This window comes from Phyllosticta capitalensis (assembly GCF_038381095.1).
Source record: "Phyllosticta capitalensis strain CBS 128856 chromosome Unknown BKA78scaffold_12, whole genome shotgun sequence".
Classification (NCBI taxonomy): Eukaryota; Fungi; Ascomycota; class Dothideomycetes; order Botryosphaeriales; family Phyllostictaceae; genus Phyllosticta; species Phyllosticta capitalensis.
In genome coordinates, this window is record NW_027117450.1 from 22,760 (window position 1) to 48,380 (window position 25,621).

The following is a 25,621-nucleotide window of genomic DNA, read 5'->3' on the forward strand; positions in this document are numbered from 1 at the left end:
ATAAGAAGTCCTCCACTCATGCTGTTCTCCTCGTCAAAGGATCATCCATGTTCGGTTCGGTCGAGCTTTTGCCGTGCGTGCATCCAACAGATTCGCAAGTCGACCCTGTTGGATGCACGTCCTTGACGCTCAACAACTCTTGTTCAGCCTCGGCGTCGATGCGACAAATACCACCTTAAACAGCAACGCTCCAAACCTTCCACATACGCATCCCCGCAAACGTAAAATCTTGAACCTCCCCAATTCTTCCAGTGGCGTGTTCTGGCCGGCCGCGAATGGTTTCTTGAGAGCCTCAAACCCCAGAATCCACAAAGTTTGCGTGCTCTTCCCCGCATGCAGGCCAGACTTGCCCGTTTTAATGGATTGAAGTTTGAATAATGCATCCAATCACGAGCAGCCACTGCTGGCGCTATAATAAGCCTTCTGCCTGCTGCCACTGTTGCGTTGCGGATCTCACTTCTTCGAAATTTGGGAACTGACAGAGTAACGTTGGAAAACATGCCTCTCTTCAACAGGCCCGCGGACGAGGGCTCGGCCATGCCGGCCATTGTCATTGGCACATTCGTCGCCTTTGGCGGTATCCTCTTTGGCTACGATACCGGCACCATTGGAGGCATCCTGGCCATGGATTACTGGAAAAACGAATTCTCGACCGGTCATAGAAACGAAAAAGGAGAGCCAGACGTCACTTCGAGCCAGCATTCGGAAATCGTCTCGATCCTGTCGGCAGGAACCTTTTTTGGCGCTCTGACGGCGGCTCCAATGGGTGATTATTTTGGTAGGAGGATGGGCTTGATCTTGTCTTGTGGAATCTTTTGTTTGGGAGTAGCCTTCCAGGTGAGTATTGCCGCATGTGTTGGATGATGCTGATTGATAGACTGCTGCGACGGCGATTCCTCTTTTCGTTGCTGGACGATTCTTTGCTGGATACGGTGTCGGTTTAATCAGCGCATTGAGTAAGTCATCAACTCGATAAAGACGTAGCTGACCTGCAGTCCCGCTGTACCAATCCGAAACCTCGCCCAGGTGGATCCGTGGAGCCATTGTCGGCTGCTACCAACTCGCCATCACAATTGGTCTTCTTCTCGCCGCGATTGTCGACAATGCGACCAAAAACCGGAACGACTCAGGGAGCTACCGAATTCCCATAGCCGTACAGTACGTTATTCCTTTTCTGAAAGTCCAAACTGACGGACAGATTTGCGTGGGCCATCATCTTGGTTGGGGGGTTGATTTTCCTCCCCGAAACTCCACGATATTTGATCAAAAGGGACGACTATGCGGCGGCATCGCGGTCGTTGGCCCGTTTACGTCGACTTCCGCCGTCTCATCCTGTCATCAACGACGAACTTGCCGAGATTCATGCCAACCACATGTACGAAATGTCGCTCGGCCGGGCCACGTACATTGACTGCTGCAAGGGCAATCTGGGTGTTCGTCTGGCGACTGGGTGTGCGCTGCAGGCTCTCCAGCAACTTACAGGCGTCAACTTCATCTTTTACTATGGAACGAGCTTTTTCAAGAACGCCGGGTCAGTAATCATCAAAAGGGTGGATAATTTGCTGACATTTCCAGGTTTGACAACCCCTTCACGATAACAATGATTACGTCCTGTATCAATGTCGTGACAACACTGCCCGGTCTCTGGATGATTGAATCGTGGGGCCGCCGCCCTCTGCTCCTCATGGGCGCCATCGGCATGGCTTTCTGCCAGTTTGTCGTAGCCATTACAGGAACCGTGGCGCACACAACGGACAGGCCTGCGCAGAGGGCGATGATTTCGTTTGTCTGCTTTTACATTTTCTTCTTTGCCTGCAGTTGGGGACCGGCGGCCTGGGTAGTGACGGGCGAAATCTTTCCCCTCAAGGTGCGCGCAAAGTCGCTGAGTATGACGACGGCATCCAACTGGCTCCTCAACTGGGCGATTGCGTATTCCACACCTTACATGGTCGACGACGGGCCAGGAAACGCCAACATGGGCGCCAAGGTCTTTTTCGTGTGGGGGTGAGTAGACGCCACCAGAACCGAGCCTCGCTGACATCCATAGGACCTGTTGCTTCATCTGCATCATCTTTGTTTGGGCCTTTATCTACGAGACCAAAGGATTGAGTCTGGAGCAGGTCGACGAGTTGTACGAAAAGATTGACCGGGCTTGGAAGAGTCCTGGCTTTGTTCCGGAGACGAGGTTTGTCGACGAGGTCGAGGGGAGAAAGGACAGCAAGACGGTGCAGGTTGTTCAGACAGCGGAGAAGACGGAGAGTGCGTAGGCGTGGCGGAATGGAGTCGTAATTCTGGTAATCGATGGGTTTGCATCCTGGAGACGGGTGCTTGGAGGTAGAGAGCATTCTCTCACAATGGATGGGACAGCGTTTGCGTCTGAGAGTGTGACTTGGGATAATGCTTGCGTTGAATTTCTTTCGTCGATGGGCGACGCCTTGGGAATTTCTTTTGTCGTGAAGTTGATGACAGACGGATGCGGTAATCGAGATGGTGTTGCAGGCAAGCCACATGCGCCACCACCGCCACAACCTTTGTGCCTGACGCCTTGTTGTAGCCTCATTGATGCCTGCGGCGTCTGCCTTTGCGCTTCAACAAAGATTCTTTGACTCTTCACTTCACTCGGTAGCGACGCGGATCATCAAGTGGGTTGCTGAGTCAGGCCGTACCGCAGTTTGGCCCGCCCTCCACATCTTAACGGCCGCCGTCTCGACTTTCTTTCTTCCTCACTCTTCACCACTCCACCTCCCACAGCTCGACACTCACCACCGTCGACACACCCACCATGAAGCGCAACCAACCCTCCACCCGCGGCAAGCGTCGCCCTGGCCGTACCGACCGCGACGGCGACGTCTCCATGGACCGCCCGCAAAACACCAACAGAATCGGCAAAGCAAGCTCACGAGGCGGTCCCTCAAGAACCCGACCCACCGTCAACACCAACGCCCTCCAGCGCGAGCTACTCAAGTCCGACGCCCCCAAATCGCAACCCGCACCCGTTACAAAGGCCCAATTCCGCATAACCGGCTTCAAGGGAAGCAAGGCGTCGGTCAATGAAGATGGCGGAGTCGGCTCGCTCGTCGCCTTTCTCGAGAAAAAGTTGACCTTCAACATGCAAAAGAGTGCCAAGAGCAGAGGCGCGACGCAGCCCCCGGTCAAGATTAAGAGATATACCACCGAGAACCCAGACTCGATCCTCGTCACCGTCACAAGCACAGAGGCGCCGTACCTGAAGCGTCTGGACAACTGGGTATTTGCGGGGAAGCCCTTGAAGATTGAGGAGGAAAAAGAGCGCGAGCAGCCCGCCAAAGAGACGACATCCAACGAGCTCACCGACGTCTTTGTCCGGGTGCTGGAGCGCCGCTACTCTGCCGAACAAAAGCTCCTGGACCTCAGCAACATTGGCTCCGACCCCGACCTCGTCAAGCTGGGTATATTCAACATGGCATCCACCACGAGCAAGTTCTTTCCGGCCCTGATGAAGACGCTCGACAACCAATTCAAGACGGCCACGGAAAAGAAGAATGCAATCGAAAGCGTCCTCCTCCAGAGCAACCAACTCTCCGACCTCAAGACCATTAGCTCGCTGGCCGTCACCCTTCCGGACCTCAAAAACCTCGACCTTTCCACCAACAACATTTCCACTCTGGCAGACCTCGAACCCCTCAAGCGCAAGCTCCGCAAGATTGACCACCTCATCCTGTCGAGCAACCCCGTCGAGCAAACCGCCAACTGGCACGAAGAGGTCACCAAGTGGTTTCCTACCATGCGCTTCCTCAACGGCGTCCAGGTTCGAGAGGCCCCCAAAGCAGGCCGAGACGGCATTCCCGTCCGCCCACCCGTCTTTGCCGACGACAGCAACGTCGCCGCGCCCTTTATCGCCAACTTTTTCGCGGGCTTTGACGGCGACCGCGCAAATTTGGTCAACATGTACTACGACAACACGTCGCAGTTTTCCCTCCAGGTCAACACCCACGCGCTCCGCGAGCCCAACTCGGAAATGCCCACCAAGAACGAATGGGACGCGTACATTAAACGCTCCCGCAACCTCAAGGCCATTACCCACCGGCACGCCCGCACCGCCCGCCTCTACCGCGGTCCTGACGCCGTCCGCGAGGCCTTTTCCACCATCCCACCGACCAAGCACGCCTCCGATCCGGCACGCTGGCTTGTCGAGGTCTTGCCGGTGCCCTGTGTCCCGGACCCCAGCGGCCAATACCCTCAAGGAGTCGGCGGACTCCAAATCATCATCCACGGCGAGTACGAAGAGATGAACGTCGCCACCGGCCAGGCCGTCAAGAAGCGCAGCTTCGACCGCACCTTTACTCTGGGTCCTGGCGGTCAAACGGGCGTCCGCGTCATCAACGACATGCTGACCATTCGCGCATACGGCGGTTTTGCTGCCTTTACACCGGAAATCAACCCCCAGGACCTCGTCAACCAACTCTGCCAGGCCACGGGCATGACGCCAGCATACTCAGAGCTGTGTCTGGCCGAGAGCAACTGGGACCCGCCGACCGCCATGGCCAAGTTTGAGCAGGCTAGGGCGACGCTGCCTCCGGAGGCCTTTGTTGTTGGATAGGAAAACAGTCGTCCAAAAAGAAATAGACGTAGCTCCGCGCCTGCTTGCAGGGGCGTACACTTCACTTCGGCCGACCTCGACTCATACCCGGACGGCCTCGTCCACGACCGGTCGGCCTGCTTCAGCACCCTTTCAAGTTGTCGATAAGAATCAAAACCTTTGAGAATACCCTGCGTTCGCCTTTCTTCAAGTACAGACACGGTGTTTTTCACAACGCGTTGCCGACATACAAACGGCGGCTTTTTTTCCTTTTTGCATGGACACGGCGTATGGTAATTGATCATTTGATGGGCAGCATCATGACGGCGTTGGCTGGCTGCAATGCGATGCGAGAACTGATTCGATTGATTCAGTGGAGGCGAGTGAAGGAGTGAGTGGATGATGGAAAGCAAATGGAAGTGCAAATGATACCCCTTCAACTATGCATCTTAGTGGACTTGATTTGACTGTACAGTGCGTGTTGACTTTGGCAGTTGGCGACGACTAATCATTGCGATTTCATGACACATTCTCGTCGGGTTGAATGATGGTGAGGCGCTTGAAGCAGCTCGACTCAACCAACAATCTTGATGAAGATATCGTCACTCAATCGTCACGCTGACGTCGAACCACGCCGTCTTGTCCCCGGAACCAACGCCTACGCGCCATGTTGCCGTGCCAACGTCGCCATCCGTGGAATGCGGGGAGTAGGACTCACGCAAGACGTCACGCGATCAGGTGTCCATCTCTCTTGTCCCAACGAAGAAATGACGCAAGCAGCACATTTTTTCATAGGGATAGGGCAGGGCAGAGCAGGGCAGCCAAAGAATTGAAGGATGCCGTGATGGAGTTGGAGTTAGATGGACCCTGAGGAAGTGCCCGAGAGGATGCAAGCGATGGATCGAGAGACTACTACTGACGGCATTTGGCAGGCCAGTCAAGGTGCTGATTGACTTGCCGCGCGAGCGACTTGCGGCTTTACGTGCGGTAGTCAGGGACTGTGACTGTCGCCCGCAGCTGGCATGGCATGGCGTGCATGTGTGCAGAGAGAGCATCTTGGAGGGCTTGCCTTCGCGGTGCAGCCCGCCGATGTGCGGCAGGAAGAAATGCTTCTTCGCGTTTGATTCAAAGACACAAAGAGAGGACGGCGCAGAGAGCACCGCGAGCAAGAGACCATTGTGCTTGCTGATTTTGGAAACTCCAGAACGTCGAGCGTGTCGACGAGCGGATACAACACACCTACGCAAACACCTCAGCCACTGCGCATCCTGTTGCCGATCATCAGTGGGCATCTCCACAGTCCACGAACGCCTGCTCCACATTGCTTTTCTCGATCGTCCGTGCCGACATACGCGCGCACGTCCGCGTCGATCCAGGGAAAGGGAAAGGAAAACTGGCGCAGCGCGGGCGCAGTTGACGCGTTGCATCAATGAGACGAGCAAACGTCGGTAGGTAGGGGCTTGGAGTCTGCCGCTCCAAGTTCGTCCAGGACATTTCAATGTGTGCCCAAGACCGGCTGCGAAGCACATTCACCGGTTTAAAAAGAAGAGACTGGACTCGAAGAAAAGAGACGAAAAAAGTCGACTCACAACGCGCATCCGACTCCCGAAGCCGCATGGAAGCCACACCACCATGGACGGTACCACGGCACCGGAACGGAGCGCGAGCGAGCATCCACCCATCTTCGGTGCGCCGGCAGCAGGCTGGCTAGACCCGCTCAGACCATCGCCACGGGCACTCAGATCAGACCTGCCAGCGCGAACAAGGTGATGACGACGCGTCCTTCGCTTGGATCCTGCGGCGCCCGCCGTCTGTCTGTCCGTCGACTGTCGGCTGTCGACTGGTGATGACTGCAGCAGCACTTCGTGGTGGTAGTGGTGGTGGGGAGAGGTGGCGCACGCACAGTTGCGCGGCCGACTGACAGGGGTCCTCGCTAGGAAAACACCAGCAGCGTCCTCTTTCGTTGATTTGCGGAGCGCGCCGCGATGCCGACGCCTCGCCGACAGAGTTAGAGTTGGCGTGCAACTGCCGACAAGCGTCGCAAGAGAGCTTGTGTGCGTTTTGCCACTGCTTTTCGCGTCAAGCTTGCCTTGGACGAGTTGATGGTTGCCAGGGGCTTGTCGACACTCGACAGCGAACAAAGCCTGGACGGAGTACCTAGCGGTAGCGCGAGGCTACGAGGCGAGACGAGCGAGACGAAGTACGGCAGGGCCCGCCGCGGGAAGCGCAGCAGGCAGCGCATCGCATCGCGCTAGGATTCGAACTGCCATGAAAAAGGAGGAAAAACAAAACTTGATCGAAAATCATGCGCTTCCAAATCCAGCGACACATCAGCGACAAAACCAACAGAGCTGATGGCCAAGCAGCGCGGCGCCGAGCTGTGCCTGGTCGAGCTAGCCGCGTGTCATGGATACGGAGGACGGATCCTGGGAGAGCTGGCGATGGAAACCTTTTGCGGCAGAGACTTCTCGAATGTGCCGCCGTTGTCGAAGCATTGCGGATCGGGTCGAAGAACAACAGAGAGAACGCAACAAATTTCAGGAGAATTGGTCGAGGAAGACCCCGATAAATCCATCGTCTGACACCCTTGCAGTCTCGGGTAGAAAAGACATGGCCAGCATCGTACGGGAGCTGGCGGATGACAACGAGGATGAGTACGAGTCGTGTGGCACGCAGACGCTTGCAGAAGGGGCAAAAATGTGTCGACGTAATGGTAGGGGCTGGAGGAATTTGGGTAGCAGTGTATCGTGAGTGGTGGTGGTGCTGTGGAGGCTGTGCTGTGCTGTCCCCAGCCAGCCTGAAGCTTTTCGATGCCCTCGGCCGTCATTAACCACTAGCTCTCGGCCGTGTCAGTTGTTCTTTTCGCTCCATCGTTCCATTTATCCTCCATCACTTTTATCAACACCTCCTGTGCACACTCCAGCTGCACCACCTGCATGATAACCGCCCCAGTTACCATCTCCGTCGCCGCGACCCACTTTCTCCACAATGGATGCCCGCCACCAACACCAGCGCCCGCGGTCCAAGAGCGGCTTTTCCTTCAAGAGCGAAAAGAGTGATAAGAGCCATGATTCTGAGCCCGGAAAGCGCCCCAAGATCAAGGACCTTCGCGAGACGCCCGCCGAAAAACACAAACGTCATTTGAGCGGCAACACAAAGGCCAACCCAAACGCCGCCATGGAGGAGGCCCAACCTGGTGAGTTCCCCAGATTTTCCGCACGACCCAGCTGACAGTCCAAGTCGCTCAACAGCTCGAGGCCGCCACTTTGGGCTCGCTCCGCGCAATCCAACACAAGGACGAGCATGGAAATCCGATTTGTAGGTTGTCGTTTGCGACCGAGGACACCGCTGACAATCCCAGCCGACCCCGACCTCTCCAATCCTACACGATCTCGCTGGGAACGCCCGCTCGACACAATTCGCAAATTTGAGCAGCAGATTGACGGAGAATACAAACGTGGGTCGCCCGTCGTCATATTGTTCTCGACTAACACGTCCAGATTCCGGCCCCGAATTCAGTGGCTACACAAGCCGGAGGAGTAGCTATCACGGTGGAGGTGCGTTTCCCGTCTTGGCATCAGGCCCCATTTAATTAGTTGTAGGCTACGATCCGCACCGCCACAACAATGGCTCTCGCGCTGGCTTTTACGGAAGCGCTCCCGCCGCTCGCAACAACGACCCGTGGTCGCCAGCTCCCATCCAAGGTCCATCTCGAAACCGCTACGGCCAGCGCATGGTAGCGCCACAGCCCCAGCTCTACCCAGGCCATGCCTACCAGCACTCGCGCGACACGGTCAACACGGGCCTGTCCAACAGCAGCGGCGAGCATTGGCCAACCGACCCCAGCAGCGAAAACAGCTCCATCGAGAGGCCGATGCCGCCGATGAAGGATTTGGGACAAGAGTATGGGTTTAATGGGTTTGGAGGAGCCCCCGCCATGGACGAGTACGACTACGGCAATCAAGCTGGGTATGCGCCGCCGGTTGGCGGGAATGGCGTTTATTATCCTCCAAACTATCCCATGCGCATGGGAGACGGTCCGCCTGAGCCCATTGCCGTCAACACTGGGCCACCCGCTCACGTCAACACCAATGGGCCCGTCACGCGTCGGCCGGTGGAGCCGGAAAAGCGCAAGTCTTGGTTCAAACGTCGATTCAGCAAAGATTGATTTTGATATATAATGATTTATTTTGATTTCTTCTCTGCCTCCAACCGCTCCGATTGATCCTCCTTGAATGCGACAATGACGTAGCCGATGAGGACCACGTTTGCCATGACGGCGGCGAGTCCTCCGGCGAGAGTGGAGTTGCCTATGCGTGTGAATTGAGAGTGATGTGTGCGGAGAGCGTGGCCTACCTCGGAAAATGGTGTTGACTGTCAAAAAGTACGAGCCAATTGGTAGCACAATCATTGCCAGAGTAAAGCCCAAAAGCTTCATGATGACGGATCTGAAACAGTCAGTGACGTGGCGGACGTGCGGGCGGGACATACGCGGGAACGGCCGGAGCGATGCTGGAGGTGGCATCGTCTTGGAGTGCATCCTGGAGCGGCGTCTTTTCGCTGGCGCGACGTGAAGTCATGGTGTTGATTTGATGTTGCGGTGTTTGCACGTCAAGATTGTGGAGGAGATCGGGGTAGGGCCGAAGGCGGTGACAGGGATTATCCGGACTCGACCACACGGCGCGCCTCTTCGCGTCTTTCTGCCTCCAACCTTTCCTTTCTCTCCACCACCTTTCCACCTCGTCTGCAGTCGATCGACCTTGAGTTCTTCGACCTTCTAGACGTCCGTGGATCTTCGTCTTTCATTCTCCTCAGCGTTTGTCTCGTCAACAAACTTCTGACCTCCGCCGTTTACCTTTCCACCCACCGTTCCTCTACACTCGCCCACCATGGAGCGCAACCGCGGCGATTCGCCGCCCAAGCGAAAGCTCTCGCCTGTTGAAGGACCTTCGGACGCTGATTGCAAGCGCTCCAAGACCTCCCAGACGATTGACCTCACCGAAGATACGGTCGCAACCGTTCCTCTCACGACTCAACCCACCCAAATCCTCGACACGCCCATTGCGCGCCGTACCGATCCTCATTCGGTCGTCCAGGTCCCTGCATCCTCGCCTATTGCAAACCCTTCGCCCTTTACCTCGCCTGCCATTCCCGTCGCCCCTCCGGGAACCTCTTTTCGCCCACCGCCCCGCGTCAGCGCCTCCAAGCAGCCGGACTACGATTCCCCCGTCCAAGACTCGTCCGAAGACGAGCGTCCAGTCACGAAGGTTCAGAACAAGCCGTCTCTCGCCCAGCCCAAGCCCGCCGGCCTGTCCAGCTTTCAAGCGATTATGAACCAATACCAGTACAATGACGGCAAGCCGTTGTCCAATTCTCCCACCAAGAGCGCGCCGCCCAAGCGCCCGTCCACCAACTATGGCAAGTCCGGCATGGTCCTCACCGACATTAAGGATGTCGTGGTTCAAAACAAGGTTAGGAGAATGCGCACAGTCACGCCCAACTTGAGCGTTCACATTTGCCTGAACATCTTGATGGACCACCGCGGTGTTTACAACGATGCTGTCAACTACGCCGTGGATTTGCAGGATGAAGGACTGCCCAGGCCTCCGTCCCGGAACAGACCACTCCAGCGTGAGACTATCGACTTGACGTCGTCCGACAGTGAGGAGATGGCACCCAAGGCGTCTACAATTGTGAAGGATACCAAGGCCTCCAAGTCTCTCAACGACAGATGGGGTGTTCAAGCTCCTACGCCTACAGCACCAAGCGCAATCCCTGCGAAGCGTTCCGCTCCCGAGGAAGAAGATGCGTCACCCGTCAAGCCCCGCCGACGTCTTGTCCAGGGAAAACGTCTTGCCCCTCGCAGCCCCAGCCCCGTTGAAGCCGTTGAGGTGCCCAAGCCGAACCCACAGAAGCGTAGGAAGGTGGTCGTCGACGAGTCAGACGAGGAGGCTGAGGCGGAGGATGCGGACTCGGAGGAGTCGGAACAAGAGGAAGAGGAGGATACCTCGGAAACGGATGCGGCAATCCTCGAATGGATCAACACTTGCGAGGCCCGCGACCTTGCCGACACGTCTAACCAGACTCTCGAAGTCGCTGAAGGAGTGCTCGCCTTTCGCCCATTCGCCTCACTCGACGCCTTTCGCGCGGTCGATCTCCACCCGCCCACCAAAAAGCGTGGCACCCGCAAGCCAGACGGCGAGAAAATGATGAAGGTTGTTCAGGAAATGTGGACCGGCTACGAAGCCATTGATGACCTCGTCTTTGAATGTACCGCCAAGGGCGCTTCAGTGGCAGACGAGATGAAGAAGTGGGGTTTTGACGTCTTTGGAGCGTCGAAAGAGGTTGAAATTACCGACCTCAAGCACGACTCTGGCATTGGCACCCCAGACTCCTCATACGACGAGTTTCTCAAACAGCCCGCCGGCATGTGCAAGTCTCTTGACATGAAGGATTACCAGATTGTTGGTCTGAATTGGCTCAATCTCATCTGGTCGCAACGCATGTCTGGCATCCTCGCTGACGACATGGGCCTGGGTAAGACTTGTCAGGTCATTGCTTTCTTAACTCACCTCTACGAGTCGGGAAATACAGGACCCCACCTCATCATTGTTCCTGGCTCCACGCTCGAGAATTGGCTGCAGGAAATCAAAAAGTTTTCGCCAGTCTTGAGCACCCGCACGCAACCGTACTACGGCACGATGGCGGAACGCGCCGAAATCAGGAAAAAGTACCATGCGAATCCAGACCAGGTTTCCATCATCGTCACGACTTACACCACTGCCGTGTCCAAGGCTGACGACATTTCCTTTCTTTGCAAATTGAACGCTGGAGTCTGCGTCATTGACGAAGCGCACTACCTACGCAACCCTCACTCCAAGCGATACAAGGCGTTGATCGGTATTCCTGCTGAGATGCGTCTCTTGTTGACTGGAACGCCGCTGCAAAATAACCTCAAAGAGCTGGTCTCGCTGTTGACGTTCCTGATGCCCGAGCTGTTTGAAGAGCACCAGCATCAATTGCAGTACATTTTCAAAAACAAAGCCAAGACTTATGACGACGACCACGCGGCTTTGTTGTCTGCACGTCGCATTGAAAAGGCTCGTTCCATGATGACGCCGTTCGTGCTCCGCAGAAAGAAGCACCAAGTCCTCAAGTCCATGCCGCCAAAGGTCTGCCGGGTTGAACGCTGCAAACTTCGTCCCAAGCAGAGGAAGATCTACGTCGACTACCTCGAGCAGCAAAAGGCAGTCTTTGCAGCCAGGGCCGCGGGCAAGCGCACCACCGACAACGCCAACGTCATGATGAAGCTGCGCCAGGCAGCCATTCACCCGCTTTTGCACCGTCGCATTTACGACGACAAGCAGATTGAGAAGCTGGCCAAGCTGTACATGCGCACGCGCGAGCATGAGCATCAAAGCACCTACGAGCAGGTCTTGGAAGACTTGTCTCTCCGCGACGACCTTGGAGTTCACGAGGCTTGCTTGATGGAGAAGGGCCTGTACAAGCACCGCCTGAAGAATGACGAGTGGATGGACAGCGGCAAGGTTGAGAAACTCAAAGAGTTGCTCCTCCGCTTTCAAGAGAATGGCGACCGCGCTCTCATTTTCTCGCAATTCACCCGTGTTTTGGACATTTTGGAGCACGTCCTCACTACTCTCGACATCAAGGCTCTTCGTCTCGACGGATCGACGCCCATTCCCGAGCGCCAGCCTCTGATCAACAAGTTCAACCAGGACGAGACCTACCCAGTTTTCCTGCTCTCCACCCGCTCCGGCGGCACCGGCATCAACTTGGCTTCGGCAAACAAGGTCATCATTTTTGACTCGTCATTCAACCCGCAGGACGACATTCAGGCCGAAAACCGCGCCCACCGTGTCGGCCAGACCCGCGAGGTTGAAGTCTTTCGACTTGTCACCGAAGGCACGATCGAGGAGCAGATTCATGCCCTCGGCGAGACCAAGCTTGCTCTGGATGCGCGCGTCGCTGGAGAGATGGCGGCAAATGGCGATGAAGACGCCACGATTGACCGCACCGGCAAGACGTTCCTCGGTACCGATCGCCGCGGCCTGGCGATGGTAGAGGAGATGATGCAGGTGGACGACGGCGACGCGCAGATGGACGACGCGCCGATCGACGAGGGCAATGAGGGCGCCCTAGAAAGCCCTCCCAGCACGACCGAAGAGCAGCAAGACAGCCTCAAGGCTGACTTTAAGGACGGCCTTAGGAACGCCGGCCTTGCCGTCGAGTCGCAGTAGCCGACATACGACACTGTACTCCTACGACGCACGACTGTACAGTACGACTTTTCAGACGGACAGTGGATGCTGTTCACGTTTCTTTTCCAACACTCGACGGCTTTTGTACAGTACCTGCATCAGCGACGGCAGACGTCGACACTTTTCTCCAGACCGGCGCTTTACGGAGTCCCCTGTTTTCCGGACTCACAATTCATCGACTACAGCGTCGTTTCTCATTATCCCGGTTTCCAACAATCGACGGCGTTTGCGCAATACCAATGCTTCTTCGCGTTTTGGCCGGCGAAAGGATTGGGCCCCTTGTTGCTGCTCCATTTTGCGTCTTGAGGCTTTTGTCGTTTCTTCACAAACCATGCACCTTTTCCGGAGTTCGGGAACACATTTCGAATCATCAGCGCTTTATATTTGGTTGTCGGAAGGATTGGGCTCCTTCTCGCTGCTTAATCTTGCGTTATGATGGCTCTGTTGGCGCACCGATTCACCAGTCAATATTGGCTTGGGCGGCCGATGTACGGCTGGTTGGATTGGACTTGCGGCATTCAACCCGCTTCTCCTTTCCTTTCTCGCTTCCTTTTTCCTCTTCCCTTTTCGGCGTTTTTCGTTATGGCGGCACAAAAAATTCCCCTACCCTTTCCTCCTTTCCTCCTTTCATCCACACATCATCCACCACGTGCGGTCGTTTCTAGCACCACCGTATTTCCCGAGCGCCCGGTCACTGCAGCCTTTGTGGCAGCAGCGCGATGGGCGCTAGGAGATGCAGTTGGTGTCGGCAGCGGCCCGCGTCGGTTGCCAGGCGGCGTGGTGGTTTTGGGTGCGCGGCGTTTTTGTTTTTTTGAGGGATGAGATGGGATTGATGGAGTCTTTGATGGCATGGCATGGCATGGCGCGGCGTTGGCATGGGTCTGGAAAAGGAAAACAGGAAGAAAGGGAAGACAAGGCAAGGCATGGCGTACGGTTTTTTCTCACGTACCCGGAAGCATATGCGGCATGGGAAGCGCGGCGCGGATTGATTGAACGGAGCACTGGTGCGGATTACATACATGTAGAAAGACGTCGACAGAGACGTACCTCAGACATCAAAACTTTTAAAAATCGTCTTGTTGTTCTCTGAACGAGTGGCTGACTAGAGCAGCGGGAGTGGGGAAGACGTCGGATGACGGCACCCGAGCGGCGCGGAATGCAGGCGGATGACGATAAGACGGGACCGTCCATGAAGATAAAATGAACGACATCACCACAACATCTTGCGGCAACTGGGGGCATTATCACTTACGCCGGCAGATTCAGAGAGCAACGTCCCACAGGAGAAAGAGCATCAGGAGCAAGTAGCGAGAGGGTCGAATCGGGACGCGAAAACACAGTCGTCTCCCTCCACCAAAAAACCAATGGCAATAACAACGCAAACCCCCCTCACGCGCCGCGGCACCGGGCCCGGCCTCATCCTCCTCGTCTCCTCCTCGCTCCCCCTGGCACCCAGCGACAAAACCCTCGACCCGCCGCCGCTCGCCAAGTGGGCCGAGGAGGGCTTCTGCGTCGCGCAGGTGGTGGTGGCGGGCGCCGAAGATGAGGGGCTGAATGGGCGGTTGGATGAGGTTGTGCGGTTTTTGGGCGGGAAGGGGGAGTGTACGGGTGGGGGATGGGGCTTGTTGGTAAGTTGTGTGTGGGTTTGAGGATATGGATGGCTGATGATGGGTAGTCTATACGCCGCTCCCGGACTCGACGACGAAGTATATCAACGACTCTCCCGACGTCCTTGCCGTCGTCAGTTACGCTGAACCCCTTTCAACCACCAAGCCCGCGCTGTGGCATTGCGCCGGCTCGCCCCCCTCCTCTCCCTCTCCCAACTCAACTTCGAAAACATATGCCTATCCCACCGCTAGCCCCAACTTCGTCCTCCCCTCTTCCCCTAACTACTCCCCCTCAGCAGCCTCCCTCTCGCACACGCGCTCCCTCTCCTTCATCAAGCCCCTCCTACACGGCCCCTACTTCGACCTCGAGGCCATCTGGGACGAACACACCTACCACGAATTCACCGCGCGCGACGTGCCCGCCACAATGGCCACCATGGTCGCCCAGCCGTACGTCAACCACATCCCGACGCTGACAGGCGGCATCGGCCACGCCGCCCTCTCCCATTTCTACGCGACGCGCTTCGTGACCGTCAATCCGGATGATGTGGCGCTGGAGGTTGTGAGCCGCACCACCGGCATCGACCGCGTCATCGACGAGTTCGTCTTCTCCGGCACCCACGACCGCGTGATTGACTGGCTGCTCCCTGGCGTGCCGCCCACTTACCGCCATTTCTCCATCCCGATGACGTGCGTCGTCAACGTGCGGGGAGACCGGCTTTTTCATGAGCACATTGCCTGGGACCAGGCCAGCTTGTTGAGGCAGTTGGGCCTGCTTCCGGACTATCTTCCTTTTCCGTATCCGGTGGAGGGGAGGGAGGGGAAGTGGGAGTACCGCTTGCCCGTGGCGGGCACGGAGACGGCGAGGAAGCTGGTTGATGAGAGGGCGGTGGAGAGTAATGGCATGTTTGAGTTTGGGGTTAGGGAGGTGGAGGGGCGAACTGAGTAACTGAATATCAACGAGACTTTGCGAGTCCGACTACCTCCCGCCTTGTGCAGCGGATGGTTGAGTACATGCAAGACGCTTTGAATCCACTTGATGTCGTGGAAGATGCCGAGAAGAACATTATGAAACTCTGCAAATCTTGTCCGAAACACATTGAGATGTTGATGGACGCTCGGAATCCATGGCGAGCACCACGCCGGCTCGGCTCGTCTCTTTTGATGCTCAGCCGAAATCATTGTTGTGGAATTTGAATATCTGTTGGTAGGCCGTCGGCGTGTTGAGTCGCTCCAATTCGCTTTGCCATTGTTCCCAGCTCTTCACTGTCGACCCAATTCGATTCAGGATTGTCCTGTCAAACGTTATGGCACGCTCTTGACTTGTGCATTGATGATGTGCCGGTGGTCTGGGTGTCGGGTTCTAGACGATTCGCCGGGCGGTGAGCGAGGCGGCGAGGCTTGAATATACGTGGTCTCAACACTACCGAAGCTAGCTATATCAGCTCTCCACCTCCACCTCTTTCCAACACCATTGGCAACCCTTGCTTTCCTCCGCCATCATGCGCGCTGGTCTCTTCACCACCGCCCTCTTGAGCGCCGCCTTTGCGCGCGCAGAGGACTCATCTGCAGTCTCCAAGCCTTCCTTTACCGTAAGCTATCCCAACATCCTCCGTCCACGCTAACAGCCGCAGCCTGCCGCCCTCAAAGCCCCCTTCCTCGAACAATTCACCGACGATTGGGAGTCGCGCTGGAAGGTCTCGCACGCCAAAAAGGAAAACACCGAGGAGGAGTGGGCCTACGTTGGAACCTGGTCTGTCGAGGAACCCTCCATCCTCAAGGGCATCGACGGCGACAAGGGTCTCGTCATCAAGGACAAGGCTGCTCACCACGCCATTTCGGCCAAGTTTGACCCCATTGACAACAAGGATGATACTCTGGTTGTGCAGTACGAGGTCAAGCTTCAGGATGGGTTGGAGTGTGGTGGTGCCTACTTGAAGCTCCTCAAGGAAGAGGCTGCCCTTCACCAAGACGAATTCTCCAACGCCTCGCCGTACGTCATCATGTTTGGACCGGACAAGTGTGGAGCGACCAATAAGGTAGACCCCCAATCAGACTTGATCCTCAAATTGTTAACCATCCAGGTCCACTTCATCTTCAAACACAAGAACCCCAAGACGGGCGAGTACGAGGAGAAGCACCTCAAGACTCCCCCCACTGCCCGCATCACCAAGACTACCGCCCTCTACACCCTCATCGTCAGGCCGGACCAGACTTTTGAAATCAAGATTAACGGCGAGTCGGTCAAGAATGGATCCCTCCTCGAAGACTTTACCCCCGCCGTCAACCCTCCCCAGGAGGTTGACGACCCCAAGGACACCAAGCCTGACGATTGGGTTGACGAGGCCAAGATTCCCGACCCCGAGGCGAAGAAGCCCGAGGACTGGGACGAGGACGCTCCTTTCGAGATTGAGGACGCCGAGGCCGAGAAGCCCGAGGATTGGCTCGAGAATGAGCCCTTGATGGTCCCCGACCCCGAAGCCGAGAAGCCTGAAGACTGGGATGACGAGGAGGATGGTGACTTTATTCCTCCCATGGTCCCCAACCCCAAGTGCGACGACGTCTCTGGCTGCGGCGAGTGGAAGCGTCCCATGAAGAAGAACCCCGCCTACAAGGGCAAGTGGTCCGCTCCTTTGATTGACAACCCCGCCTACAAGGGCGTTTGGGCTCCCCGCAAGATTGCGAACCCCGACTACTTTGAGGACAAGACGCCGGCCAACTTTGAGCCGATTGGAGCTGTAAGTGCCGATGATCTAGGGTGTTGACGTGTGCTAACGATGTAGATTGGCTTTGAAATTTGGACCATGCAAAAGGACATTCTGTTTGACAACATTTACATTGGACACTCGGTCGAGGATGCCGCTGCTCTTCAAAAGGAGACGTACGACGTCAAGGCCAAGGTTGAAAAGGCCGAGGAGGAGGCCAGCAAGCCCAAGGACGAGAAGAAGTCTCCTCTCGACCTCGTCTTCACCGAGGACCCGGTCAGATATGTTCAGGAGAAGGTTGACCTCTTCATCACCATTGCCAAGAAGGACCCTGTCCAGGCTGTTAAGCTCGTCCCCGAGGTTGCTGCCGGTGCCGTCACCGCTCTTCTCCTCGTCGTTGGTCTCTTGTCTGTCGCTCTCGGTGGCGGCAAGAAGGAGGAAGTCAAGAAGACTGCCGAAAAGGCAAAGGACGCCGCGGTTGACGCAAAGGACAAGGCTGCTGAGGCGGTTGCTTCTGGCGCCGACAAGGCAGAGGCCACCAAGCGTGCTACGAGGTCGTCTTCATGATGCATTCAAATGGCCGCGCATTAAAATGGCGTGCACGCCACAGGAGTTTCGGTAGCAGGGTGTGTGAATGATGTTAGTCAATCAAGTATCAATTATTTCCACATATCAATGCATGCGAGGTGTCACGGACGGAGGTCGGAGGGCGTGAAGCCAACAAGTCCGCGAAGCCAGGGCGCCAGGGTCTTTTGCCCCGCCTCGGCTTTCCCCACTGGAGCTACGGCTGAGCTCGCCTTGAGCCGAACGTCACGTCCTTATATCGTCGGCCGACTCCTCGATTCACCCAACATCACCACCATCATGGCCGCTCGTCGAGTACTCCTTCCACTCGTCCGAGCTCGTCCACTGTCGACTCCAATCCGAACTCGCACAATGTCGACGACAGCCGCCCGCCGCCTCCACGCCACGGCAAACCACTTGAGTCCAGCTCTCGCCTCAACCGCCACCTCATTCCCCACCACCCACGACCGCATCCAACCCATCGACACCCAAAACTTTGTCGACAACAAGTTCATCCCCTCCAATGCCTCCCAATGGATCGACCTTTACGACCCCGCCACAAACAACCTCGTAACTCGAGTACCTCAATCCACCGACGCCGAGCTCAAGGCCGCTGTCGACAGCGCAGAAAAGGCGTTTCCCGAATGGCGCAAGACTAGCCTGCTGCATCGCCAGCAGATCATGTTCAAATTCGTCGCGCTCATCCGCGAGAATTGGGACCGTCTGGCCGCCAGCATCACCCAGGAACAAGGCAAGACGTTTGCAGACGCAAAGGGCGACGTCCTGCGCGGATTGCAAGTTGCAGAGACGGCCTGTGGAATTACCACGCAGCTCACCGGCGAGTTGTTGGAGGTCAGCAAGGACATGGAGACGCGCAGCTACAAGGAGCCGCTGGGCGTCACGGCCGCCATCTGTCCCTTCAACTTCCCCGCCATGATTCCCCTCTGGTCCATTCCGCTGGCCACCGTCACCGGCAACACCATCGTCGTCAAGCCGTCCGAGCGTGACCCCGGCGCCATGATGATTCTGGCCGAGCTGTGCCAAAAGGCGGGCTTTCCCCCGGGAGTGGTCAATGTCGTACATGGAGCTGCAAAGACGGTCGACTTTATCCTCGACGAGCCCCGTATCAAGGCCATTTCGTTTGTTGGCAGCAACAAGGCGGGAGAGTACATTTACAGCCGCGCTTCTGCGAATGGCAAGCGCTGCCAGGCCAATCTCGGTGCAAAGAACCATGCGGCTGTTCTCCCCGATTGCAACAAGAACCACGCTCTCAACGCCATTGCCGGTGCTGCCTTTGGCGCTGCCGGCCAACGCTGCATGGCCTTGAGCACGCTGGTCCTGGTCGGCGAGACCAAAGACTGGGTCGCGGAGATTGCAGAGCGCGCGAAGCAGCTGAGCGTCAACGGCGGCTTCGAGCCCGGCGCCGATCTCGGGCCCGTCATCAGCCCGGAGGCGAAGAAGCGGATTGAAGACGTGATAGCCAGCGCGGAGAAAGAGGGCGCACGCATTGTTCTTGATGGCCGCGGCTACAAGCCAGAGAAATACCCCAACGGCAACTGGGTCGGGCCCACCATCATCGCCGACGTGCAACCGCACATGCGCTGCTACGTCGAGGAAATCTTCGGCCCGGTGTTGGTTTGTCTGAACGTGCCGACCATCGACGACGCCATCGCCCTCATCAACGCCAACGAGTACGGCAACGGCACCGCCATCTTCACGCGCAGCGGTCCCACGGCCGCCAAATTCCAGTCCGAAATCGAGGCCGGCCAGGTCGGCATCAACGTCCCCATTCCCGTCCCGCTGCCCATGTTTTCGTTTACGGGGAATAAGAAGAGCATTGCGGGAGGCGGCACGAGCACGTTTTATGGCAAGCCCGGCATCAACTTTTATACGCAGACCAAGACGGTCACGAGTTTGTGGAGGGCGGAGGATGCGGTGGCGACGAAGGCGAGTGTCAATATGCCGACGCAGAGTTGAGGAGCAGCGAGCGAACGAAGTGAGCGAGCGACGAGTGTAGTGACGAGTGCGTTTGATTGCATGTATCGTAGTAGTAGGGCTATCAAAAACTGGCTGATTAGATAAGCGCGCATCAACACATTTGCCGATCTCCGTCTTTCTGCCGGGCCTTTCAATTTTCTCGTCTGTCGCCTCGACATCCTTGACCTCGACACCACAACCCAACGCCTTCACGATGCACCACCACCACAAGCCCGCCTGAACCGCCAGAACCGCGCTGTCTGTCGACCATGCGCTTCCACTTCGCTCACTTCCACCACGACCGGCCAGCCTAGCGCACCACGATGGTAAGCTTCTCCTCGTCTTTCCCTCTCTCTCGCCGCCCTCAAGTCCACCAAACCGCCGCACGCCACCAACCACACATGATGAGCTTCAAACCCCCACATTCATATATAGGAAGAGCCGGAAAAGGTATGGCGAGTTCGCGCTTGTCGTCGCTGCTTAGAAAAGGGTATCAAATGTCTCTGAGATTAAATATGGTTGTTGATGCGTGGATGCGGTGGTTTGTTGAGGGGAAGAGGGAGAGAGGTTTTTGGATTGCGCTGACTTGTGTCATAGATCCGTAGGACGTGCGTGGGCGAAAGGTAGGTGGTCTGTTGGGTTGAGTTGGGTTTTTCCACGCGTCTGCTCCTTTCTTTTCTTGCGTCTGCCGGTGCTCATTTCCAAATGTTAATCTGGTGTTTCTCAAGCGCGAGTCACCGAGTCGTTGCTTTTCACCCTTCCTCTTGAGCTACCAGAACCACGAATTCCAGACTGTCAATCTTGTTTTTTCACATCACGAACGTCTTCAGTCTCCCCGTTCTTGCGCTGTCAGTCATCGATCGTCCATGCCAAAGTCCAGATGCGGCACTGCACTGCAATTCTGTGGACTCCTATTGTTATACGCTTTGCTCCGAGTTTTTGCCTTTTGGTCTCCATAATACTCCATGCAAGTCTCGGACGATAAAGTCTTTATTCTTAATTGCTTGTCGTGTCTTTTCTTGTGGCTTTCTACTCCGTCTCGCAAGTGATTTTTGGTTCTGTCCTGTCGACATTTTCAAAATATATGCCGAAATATGAAAGCATTTGCCAATGGCTCATGCACTGTGGATAGAATCTGTTCCACAAGGCCGTGGCATTCTACGCGGTGCTGTTTGTCCTGTGCAAACACTGCAAACAGCACCTCAGGCAAACACCGCCTCCTCGTCCCTCGCCTGGTGCGGGACGTGGAAGATGATCTTGAGGCTGCAGCTGTGTTCTGTCGCTGTCTGCTTTTTGTCTGCGTCGTGCAAAAGCCTCTGGATGTGAGCATTGCTTCCATGCTTTACTAACCCTCGTCGCCAACGCAATCTGCCTTCACTCACTTTATGCGCCCCCACCCGCCCACCCGCGTACGGTTTCGGATGGTGTGATGACAACTTTAAGTCGACTCTTGCGATGACTGTTTCTCAGATCTGCTGCGTTGGCGCTCTGGCTGTTCTATAATGACTCTTGGACTCCTGGCCTCTAGATCTTGCGTTCACTTGGTCTCAAAACCAAATCCATCTCCACTCCTCTTGCAATTCAATTCGAGCTTGCTTTGCTCGCCCGCGTTTTCATCCAAGAAGGCTCAGATTGCGGTTGATGTCTGTGCATGGACAACATTTTCTTGACGTCTGAGCTGTGGACGGCCAAAGAACGTTCAATTGAAAGACTAGTCAACCGTCGCCAACGCGATCTCCCCCACGGATAGGCTAACCTCTTTAGGAACCGAGGCTATCTACCCCGGACCCCGGATCCAGGTATGACATCAACCGTCAACACCACACCAACCTCCACACAGCATGGCACTCACACCGGCCTCTGCGGTATGCAACCACACCCCATTTCCTCCCTTAGCTAACAAACCAGGCCGCCCTCGCGCGACTCCGCGCGTATCGCCCACCCCCCACAAACTACTTCCACGTCCCGCCATCGCGACGCGCCGCCGTGCTGATCCTCCTCTTTGCCGACCGCCAAGGCGACCTCCGCGTCGTCCTCACAATGCGCAGTGCAACCATGAAGAATTACGCCGGACACGCCGCTCTTCCGGGCGGCAAGGCAGATGCCGGAGAAACACCTTGGGAGACGGCGCGGCGAGAGGCGTGGGAGGAGATTGGCTTGCCTCTGGTCGACACAAAGCTGCCGTGGCCATGGAGAGTAGAGGAGCTGTGTCAGCTGCCGACGAACCTGGCGCGGACAGAATTAGGTGTGCGGCCTTGCGTTGCATATCTGAAGAAGGATTTGGACAGGCCGACGGGCTCGGGGCCTGGGATGACCGGCACGGCGGAGGCGCTGATTCCGCGGTTGCAGGCGAGTGAGGTGGCGGCGGTTTTTACGGCAGGCTTTCACAGCTTCTTGCGGGACGACGAGCCGTCGAGTGCGGGCGCTGGAGATTCACAAGCGGCAGAGCCAGGACCAGGAATCGAGGCCGCTGGATTTCCCGCCAAATGGTATGAAGGAGAGTGGACCGACTGGCACGAGAGTCGCTGGCGGATGCACAACTTTTACGTCCCGGTCAAAGGACCTGGCGCACAAGTCGTGTGGCCGAAGAAAAAGACGGCAGAGCCCGAACCAGACCTACGCAGTCTCTCACGATTCCGCGTGTTTGGAATGACGGCGCGGATTTTGGTCGACGCAGCTCGTGTCGCCTACGATGAAGAACCCACATTTGAACACAATTCCCATTTTGGCGACGAAGACATGATTGCACGATTATTACGAATGGGCAGGTTGAGAGACAAGGGTGAATTGACGAGGGAAGTTTTGAGACAGGCAGCCAAGCTGTAACTAGTAAGGATCAAAAAATCCTTGAACCAACGATTGATTACCTCCTCCATACTCATTCAACACCAGCTGCAACAGAATCCTCGCCTTTTGCGGATTGTAGTTCCCCGAATTCAGATAGGTGTACTCGCCAGCGGTCAAGTTGTCGTATCCCGGCGCAACATAACTCGATCCTGTCCTACTGGATCTTATAACAGGAACCCCAGACTCTGACCAATACTTGGCCGTCTCTTTCCACGTCGTCGGCAACGATCCATCCCCAGTACATGCGACAACCACACCCCTGGCTCCATTTGAAATTGAAAAATTGAGAAGCGAAACATCCGAATCAATGTGTCCGTACAGAATGTCGACCTTTGGAAGAGACTCCACCCCGGAAATGTCGAAAAATGGCTTCTTCCACGCTCGCGCCGGCTGGTAGTAAAAGATTGGCGTCTTGTCGTTGAACACTCCCAGATATCCCTGTTCAACCGCTTTGAACGTGTCCAGCGCCCGCGTGTTGGTTTTGGTCGTGTACACGGCGGATCCGATGCGGTCGTTCAGCGTCATCATGACGCCGCGGTTTGCAGCCGTCTCGGAAGATGCCAACGCTACGGCTTCGTAGATGTTGAACGGCCCGTCCGCACTCAACGCTGTGGATGGCCGCATTGCTGCAACCATGGCGACCGGCGCGGGCAAGTCATAGGTGATGTCCAGAAAAAAAGCAGACTCCTCCAGCGTGTCCGTCCCGTGGGTGATGACGACTCCATCGCTGCTGCCATTGGAGACGAGGGTGGTGACTAATTTTGAGAGGGGTAGGAGGAGCGATGTGTTCATGTTTTCGCTCCCAATGTTGGAGAACTGGATGCCTTGTATTTGGGCGAGGTCTTTGACTTGAGGCACCGCCTCAATCAGGGCGTCTACCGCTAGCGTCGAGTCTTTGTAGTTGGTTGTTGCTGTGGAGGATGCGACGCCTGCGATTGTGCCGCCCGTCGCGATGATGGTGACATGGGGGAGGGACCAACATTGCAAGACCAGGAGAATGCATGGTAAGAAATTGATTTCCAGTTTTGAAGGATGCATGCTGAATTTACAGATTTCGAGTGGAATTCAAACAGCAGCGACAACACTCTGTCAGATATATACCGTTGACTTGCATCTGCCAACCTCGTATACGCCCAAACAATCGAGTTGTACTTGCTCATGCGACCTCTTGCGGAGTCCCAAGTCCGTTATCAGCGGAGCACGTTTAAACTCTTGTTGGTTGCGGGGATACCCGCAGTTACAGAAGGCTTGTCTCCCTTATCTTTACGCGGCTCCTCGTTTTGAGACGTGTTTTCTGTCGACGTCAGTGTAAACAAGGACGCTATCTACGCGTGAAGCGCTATCGCATCGGCATCTCCCCATCGGTCCGCATCGACACACCCCTGCAACTGATCTGAAGCGGATCGGATGTATTGGCGTCCGTCAAACTTCCCCGCACGACATCAGTCCTTCCACCGTACAGACATGCCGCAAACAAAGAAGATTTCGTAAGTCGACTCTCGCTTCTCGATTGTGCTAACAAGTCAGGTGCAAGCGATGTCAAATCCGCAAGTTGAAATGTTCGCGAACCGACCCATGCAATTCTTGCCTCGCCGCCGGGCAGTATTGCGAACGCAATGACAGCAAACGCCGTCCAGCATCTAGTGAATACGTCATGGCACTCGAGAATCGAGTCGCCTGGTTTGAGAATTTCGTCGGCAGATTGAAACGCGCGTCCTCGACCGAGAGAGATGCCATTTTGGATGAAATATCACTCGACGACCATCTGCGTGCGGGTACAAGACCCCAATCGACACCCCGGGAGTTTGGATCATTTGTTTATGAAATCGACGATCTCCCTGCGCCATCCGACATGAGCAGTGTGGCTCAGCATTTTGGCATTCAAGACAGTTGGATTGAGCAGGGCCTACAGTCTTTCTTCAAATGGCAGTACCCCAACTGCATGTTCATCTACAGGGAGGCCTTTATTCGAGATCACTATCAATGTGGTGAATACTGGTCACCGTCGCTCCTCTACTCCATCTGCGCGCTCGGTTCGGACGGAGATGTGAGCGAACGATTCTTTGCAGCCGCCGAGTCGATTTTGATGGTCTCTGGTCTTGAAAAGCCTTGTCTCACGACCGTGCAAGCGTTTCTCTGCATGGCTTTTTTCGAGATTGGCCGCGGAAATCTCTCCAAAGGATGGAATTTTTCGGGCATGGCCTTTCGAATGAGTCAGGATTTGGGGCTGCAGCGCGACCCCTATTGGATTTCCAATCCTGAAGATGTCCAAATACGCCGTCGAATATACTGGGGAGCGTACTTGGCGGATAAGTGAGTCAACATTGCTGCTGAGACGAAAACTAATTTGGACAGGTTGATCAGTCTTTTCCTGGGAAAACCGGTTTCCCTACACGAGGATGACGGGATGGTTGAGGGGGTGGACAGGCTGCCTGACCTCCCCGAAATGGCGCCCTGGTTGCCCGCCGGGCTTGAGTTTGAATCGGCACTACCCTCCTTCCAAAGTCTGGTCGAGTTGGCCAAAATCATCCAACGAATGCTGACCAAGTACGCCGTGGGTGCCGATGTTTTGGATTCTTTGAATTTGGATCTTCATCGATGGCAAGAATCTCTACCGGACTCGCTCAAGTGGAACAAGTGGGCGACGACAAATTTGTATCCCCATGTGGCAGTACTTCAGTGAGTTCCTTTTCCCGCGCTGACAATCGGCACTGACGTTTTAGTCTCATCCTGAACAGTGTTCGCCTTCGCCTGAACCTGGACGTCGCAGTCTCAAGCCCAAGCTCCAGAGTCATGTGCCTTTCATCGATTGGAAACATTATTGCCTTGATTCGAAAGTACAGGGCTCAGCATGGACTCAAAAAGGCTTCATTAATCTTTGTCTATGGGATCGTGCAAGCGGCAACAGGAATCACTATGCTTGAACCTTGTACTACGCAGCTCAGCTTTTTGATCCAGTCTCTGGACGAGTGCTCGTTGGGTTTGGCGACACAAGCGAAGAAGAGGGTGGAAATAATGCGAGGGTCTGCATAAAATGCTTCAGGTTTGCAGGCCTTTTAAAAGTGTATCAGAGAATCTAATTGT

At 55.9% G+C, this 25,621-nt stretch overlaps 11 protein-coding genes across 11 annotated transcripts; 9 read left to right on the forward strand and 2 right to left on the reverse strand.

Moving 5' to 3' along the window:
• Positions 1-498: 498 nt before the first annotated feature.
• On the forward strand, positions 499-2,267 carry BKA78DRAFT_299733 (glucose transporter-like protein; the record flags this gene model as incomplete). Its single annotated transcript, XM_066887098.1, has 6 exons — positions 499-837; positions 878-956; positions 996-1,158; positions 1,199-1,531; positions 1,576-2,004; positions 2,048-2,267. The coding sequence occupies 6 exons, from the start codon at positions 499-501 to the stop codon at positions 2,265-2,267; spliced, it is 1,563 nt and encodes a 520-aa protein (XP_066738913.1).
• A 379-nt stretch (positions 2,268-2,646) lies between these two features.
• BKA78DRAFT_47373 (uncharacterized protein) lies at positions 2,647-4,936 on the forward strand. Its single transcript, XM_066893248.1, has one exon. It carries the CDS (start codon positions 2,783-2,785, stop codon positions 4,577-4,579), a length of 1,797 nt encoding a protein of 598 aa, XP_066738914.1. The 5' UTR covers positions 2,647-2,782; the 3' UTR covers positions 4,580-4,936.
• Positions 4,937-7,546: 2,610 nt separating this feature from the next.
• On the forward strand, positions 7,547-8,726 carry BKA78DRAFT_356874 (uncharacterized protein; the record flags this gene model as incomplete). Its single annotated transcript, XM_066892124.1, has 5 exons — positions 7,547-7,754; positions 7,799-7,876; positions 7,920-8,015; positions 8,059-8,115; positions 8,161-8,726. The coding sequence occupies 5 exons, from the start codon at positions 7,547-7,549 to the stop codon at positions 8,724-8,726; spliced, it is 1,005 nt and encodes a 334-aa protein (XP_066738915.1).
• A 17-nt stretch (positions 8,727-8,743) lies between these two features.
• Positions 8,744-9,047, reverse strand: BKA78DRAFT_258577 (vacuolar ATPase assembly integral membrane protein VMA21; the record flags this gene model as incomplete). Its single annotated transcript, XM_066885296.1, has 2 exons — positions 8,744-8,868; positions 8,915-9,047. The coding sequence occupies 2 exons, from the start codon at positions 9,045-9,047 to the stop codon at positions 8,744-8,746; spliced, it is 258 nt and encodes an 85-aa protein (XP_066738916.1).
• Positions 9,048-9,711: 664 nt separating this feature from the next.
• On the forward strand, positions 9,712-12,600 carry BKA78DRAFT_236366 (SNF2 family N-terminal domain-containing protein; the record flags this gene model as incomplete). Its single annotated transcript, XM_066883853.1, has 1 exon — positions 9,712-12,600. A coding segment is annotated over one exon (2,889 nt), but the record flags the coding sequence as incomplete, so codon positions are not given.
• Positions 12,601-14,468: 1,868 nt separating this feature from the next.
• On the forward strand, positions 14,469-15,769 carry BKA78DRAFT_326040 (uncharacterized protein). The gene has a single exon (XM_066889409.1). It carries the CDS (start codon positions 14,872-14,874, stop codon positions 15,391-15,393), a length of 522 nt encoding a protein of 173 aa, XP_066738918.1. The 5' UTR covers positions 14,469-14,871; the 3' UTR covers positions 15,394-15,769.
• A 121-nt stretch (positions 15,770-15,890) lies between these two features.
• BKA78DRAFT_326043 (Calreticulin family-domain-containing protein) lies at positions 15,891-17,819 on the forward strand. Its single transcript, XM_066889410.1, has 4 exons — positions 15,891-16,036; positions 16,079-16,483; positions 16,529-17,182; positions 17,228-17,819. The coding sequence occupies exons 1-4, from the start codon at positions 15,947-15,949 to the stop codon at positions 17,714-17,716; spliced, it is 1,638 nt and encodes a 545-aa protein (XP_066738919.1). The 5' UTR covers positions 15,891-15,946; the 3' UTR covers positions 17,717-17,819.
• Positions 17,820-19,826, forward strand: BKA78DRAFT_326044 (Aldehyde/histidinol dehydrogenase). The gene has a single exon (XM_066889411.1). The coding sequence runs from the start codon at positions 17,825-17,827 to the stop codon at positions 19,688-19,690; it is 1,866 nt and encodes a 621-aa protein (XP_066738920.1). The 5' UTR covers positions 17,820-17,824; the 3' UTR covers positions 19,691-19,826.
• A 1,682-nt stretch (positions 19,827-21,508) lies between these two features.
• Positions 21,509-22,589, forward strand: BKA78DRAFT_289192 (NUDIX hydrolase domain-like protein). The gene is made up of 2 exons (XM_066885761.1): positions 21,509-21,555; positions 21,599-22,589. The coding sequence occupies exons 1-2, from the start codon at positions 21,532-21,534 to the stop codon at positions 22,514-22,516; spliced, it is 942 nt and encodes a 313-aa protein (XP_066738921.1). The 5' UTR covers positions 21,509-21,531; the 3' UTR covers positions 22,517-22,589.
• Positions 22,517-23,575, reverse strand: BKA78DRAFT_258327 (L-asparaginase; the record flags this gene model as incomplete). Its single annotated transcript, XM_066885271.1, has 1 exon — positions 22,517-23,575. The coding sequence occupies one exon, from the start codon at positions 23,573-23,575 to the stop codon at positions 22,517-22,519; it is 1,059 nt and encodes a 352-aa protein (XP_066738922.1).
• A 12-nt stretch (positions 23,576-23,587) lies between these two features.
• On the forward strand, positions 23,588-25,570 carry BKA78DRAFT_362332 (fungal-specific transcription factor domain-containing protein; the record flags this gene model as incomplete). Its single annotated transcript, XM_066892462.1, has 4 exons — positions 23,588-24,024; positions 24,065-24,850; positions 24,893-25,216; positions 25,261-25,570. The coding sequence occupies exons 1-4, from the start codon at positions 23,945-23,947 to the stop codon at positions 25,568-25,570; spliced, it is 1,500 nt and encodes a 499-aa protein (XP_066738923.1). The 5' UTR covers positions 23,588-23,944.
• Between the last annotated feature and the right edge of the window lie 51 nt (positions 25,571-25,621).

Bases quoted from the DNA above. Each gene is read 5' to 3' on its own strand.
- BKA78DRAFT_289192 (XM_066885761.1), top strand. From the start codon at position 21,532: ATGGCACTCACACCGGCCTCTGCG. The intron at 21,556-21,598 runs GTATGCAACCAC...CTAACAAACCAG, and splicing joins CACTCACACCGGCCTCTGCG to GCCGCCCTCGCGCGACTCCG.
- BKA78DRAFT_47373 (XM_066893248.1), top strand. From the start codon at position 2,783: ATGAAGCGCAACCAACCCTCCACCCGCGGCAAGCGTCGCCCTGGCCGT.
- BKA78DRAFT_326043 (XM_066889410.1), top strand. From the start codon at position 15,947: ATGCGCGCTGGTCTCTTCACCACCGCCCTCTTGAGCGCCGCCTTTGCG. The intron at 16,037-16,078 runs GTAAGCTATCCC...TAACAGCCGCAG, and splicing joins TCTCCAAGCCTTCCTTTACC to CCTGCCGCCCTCAAAGCCCC. The intron at 17,183-17,227 runs GTAAGTGCCGAT...CTAACGATGTAG, and splicing joins ACTTTGAGCCGATTGGAGCT to ATTGGCTTTGAAATTTGGAC.
- BKA78DRAFT_326040 (XM_066889409.1), top strand. From the start codon at position 14,872: ATGGCCACCATGGTCGCCCAGCCGTACGTCAACCACATCCCGACGCTG.
- BKA78DRAFT_326044 (XM_066889411.1), top strand. From the start codon at position 17,825: ATGCATGCGAGGTGTCACGGACGGAGGTCGGAGGGCGTGAAGCCAACA.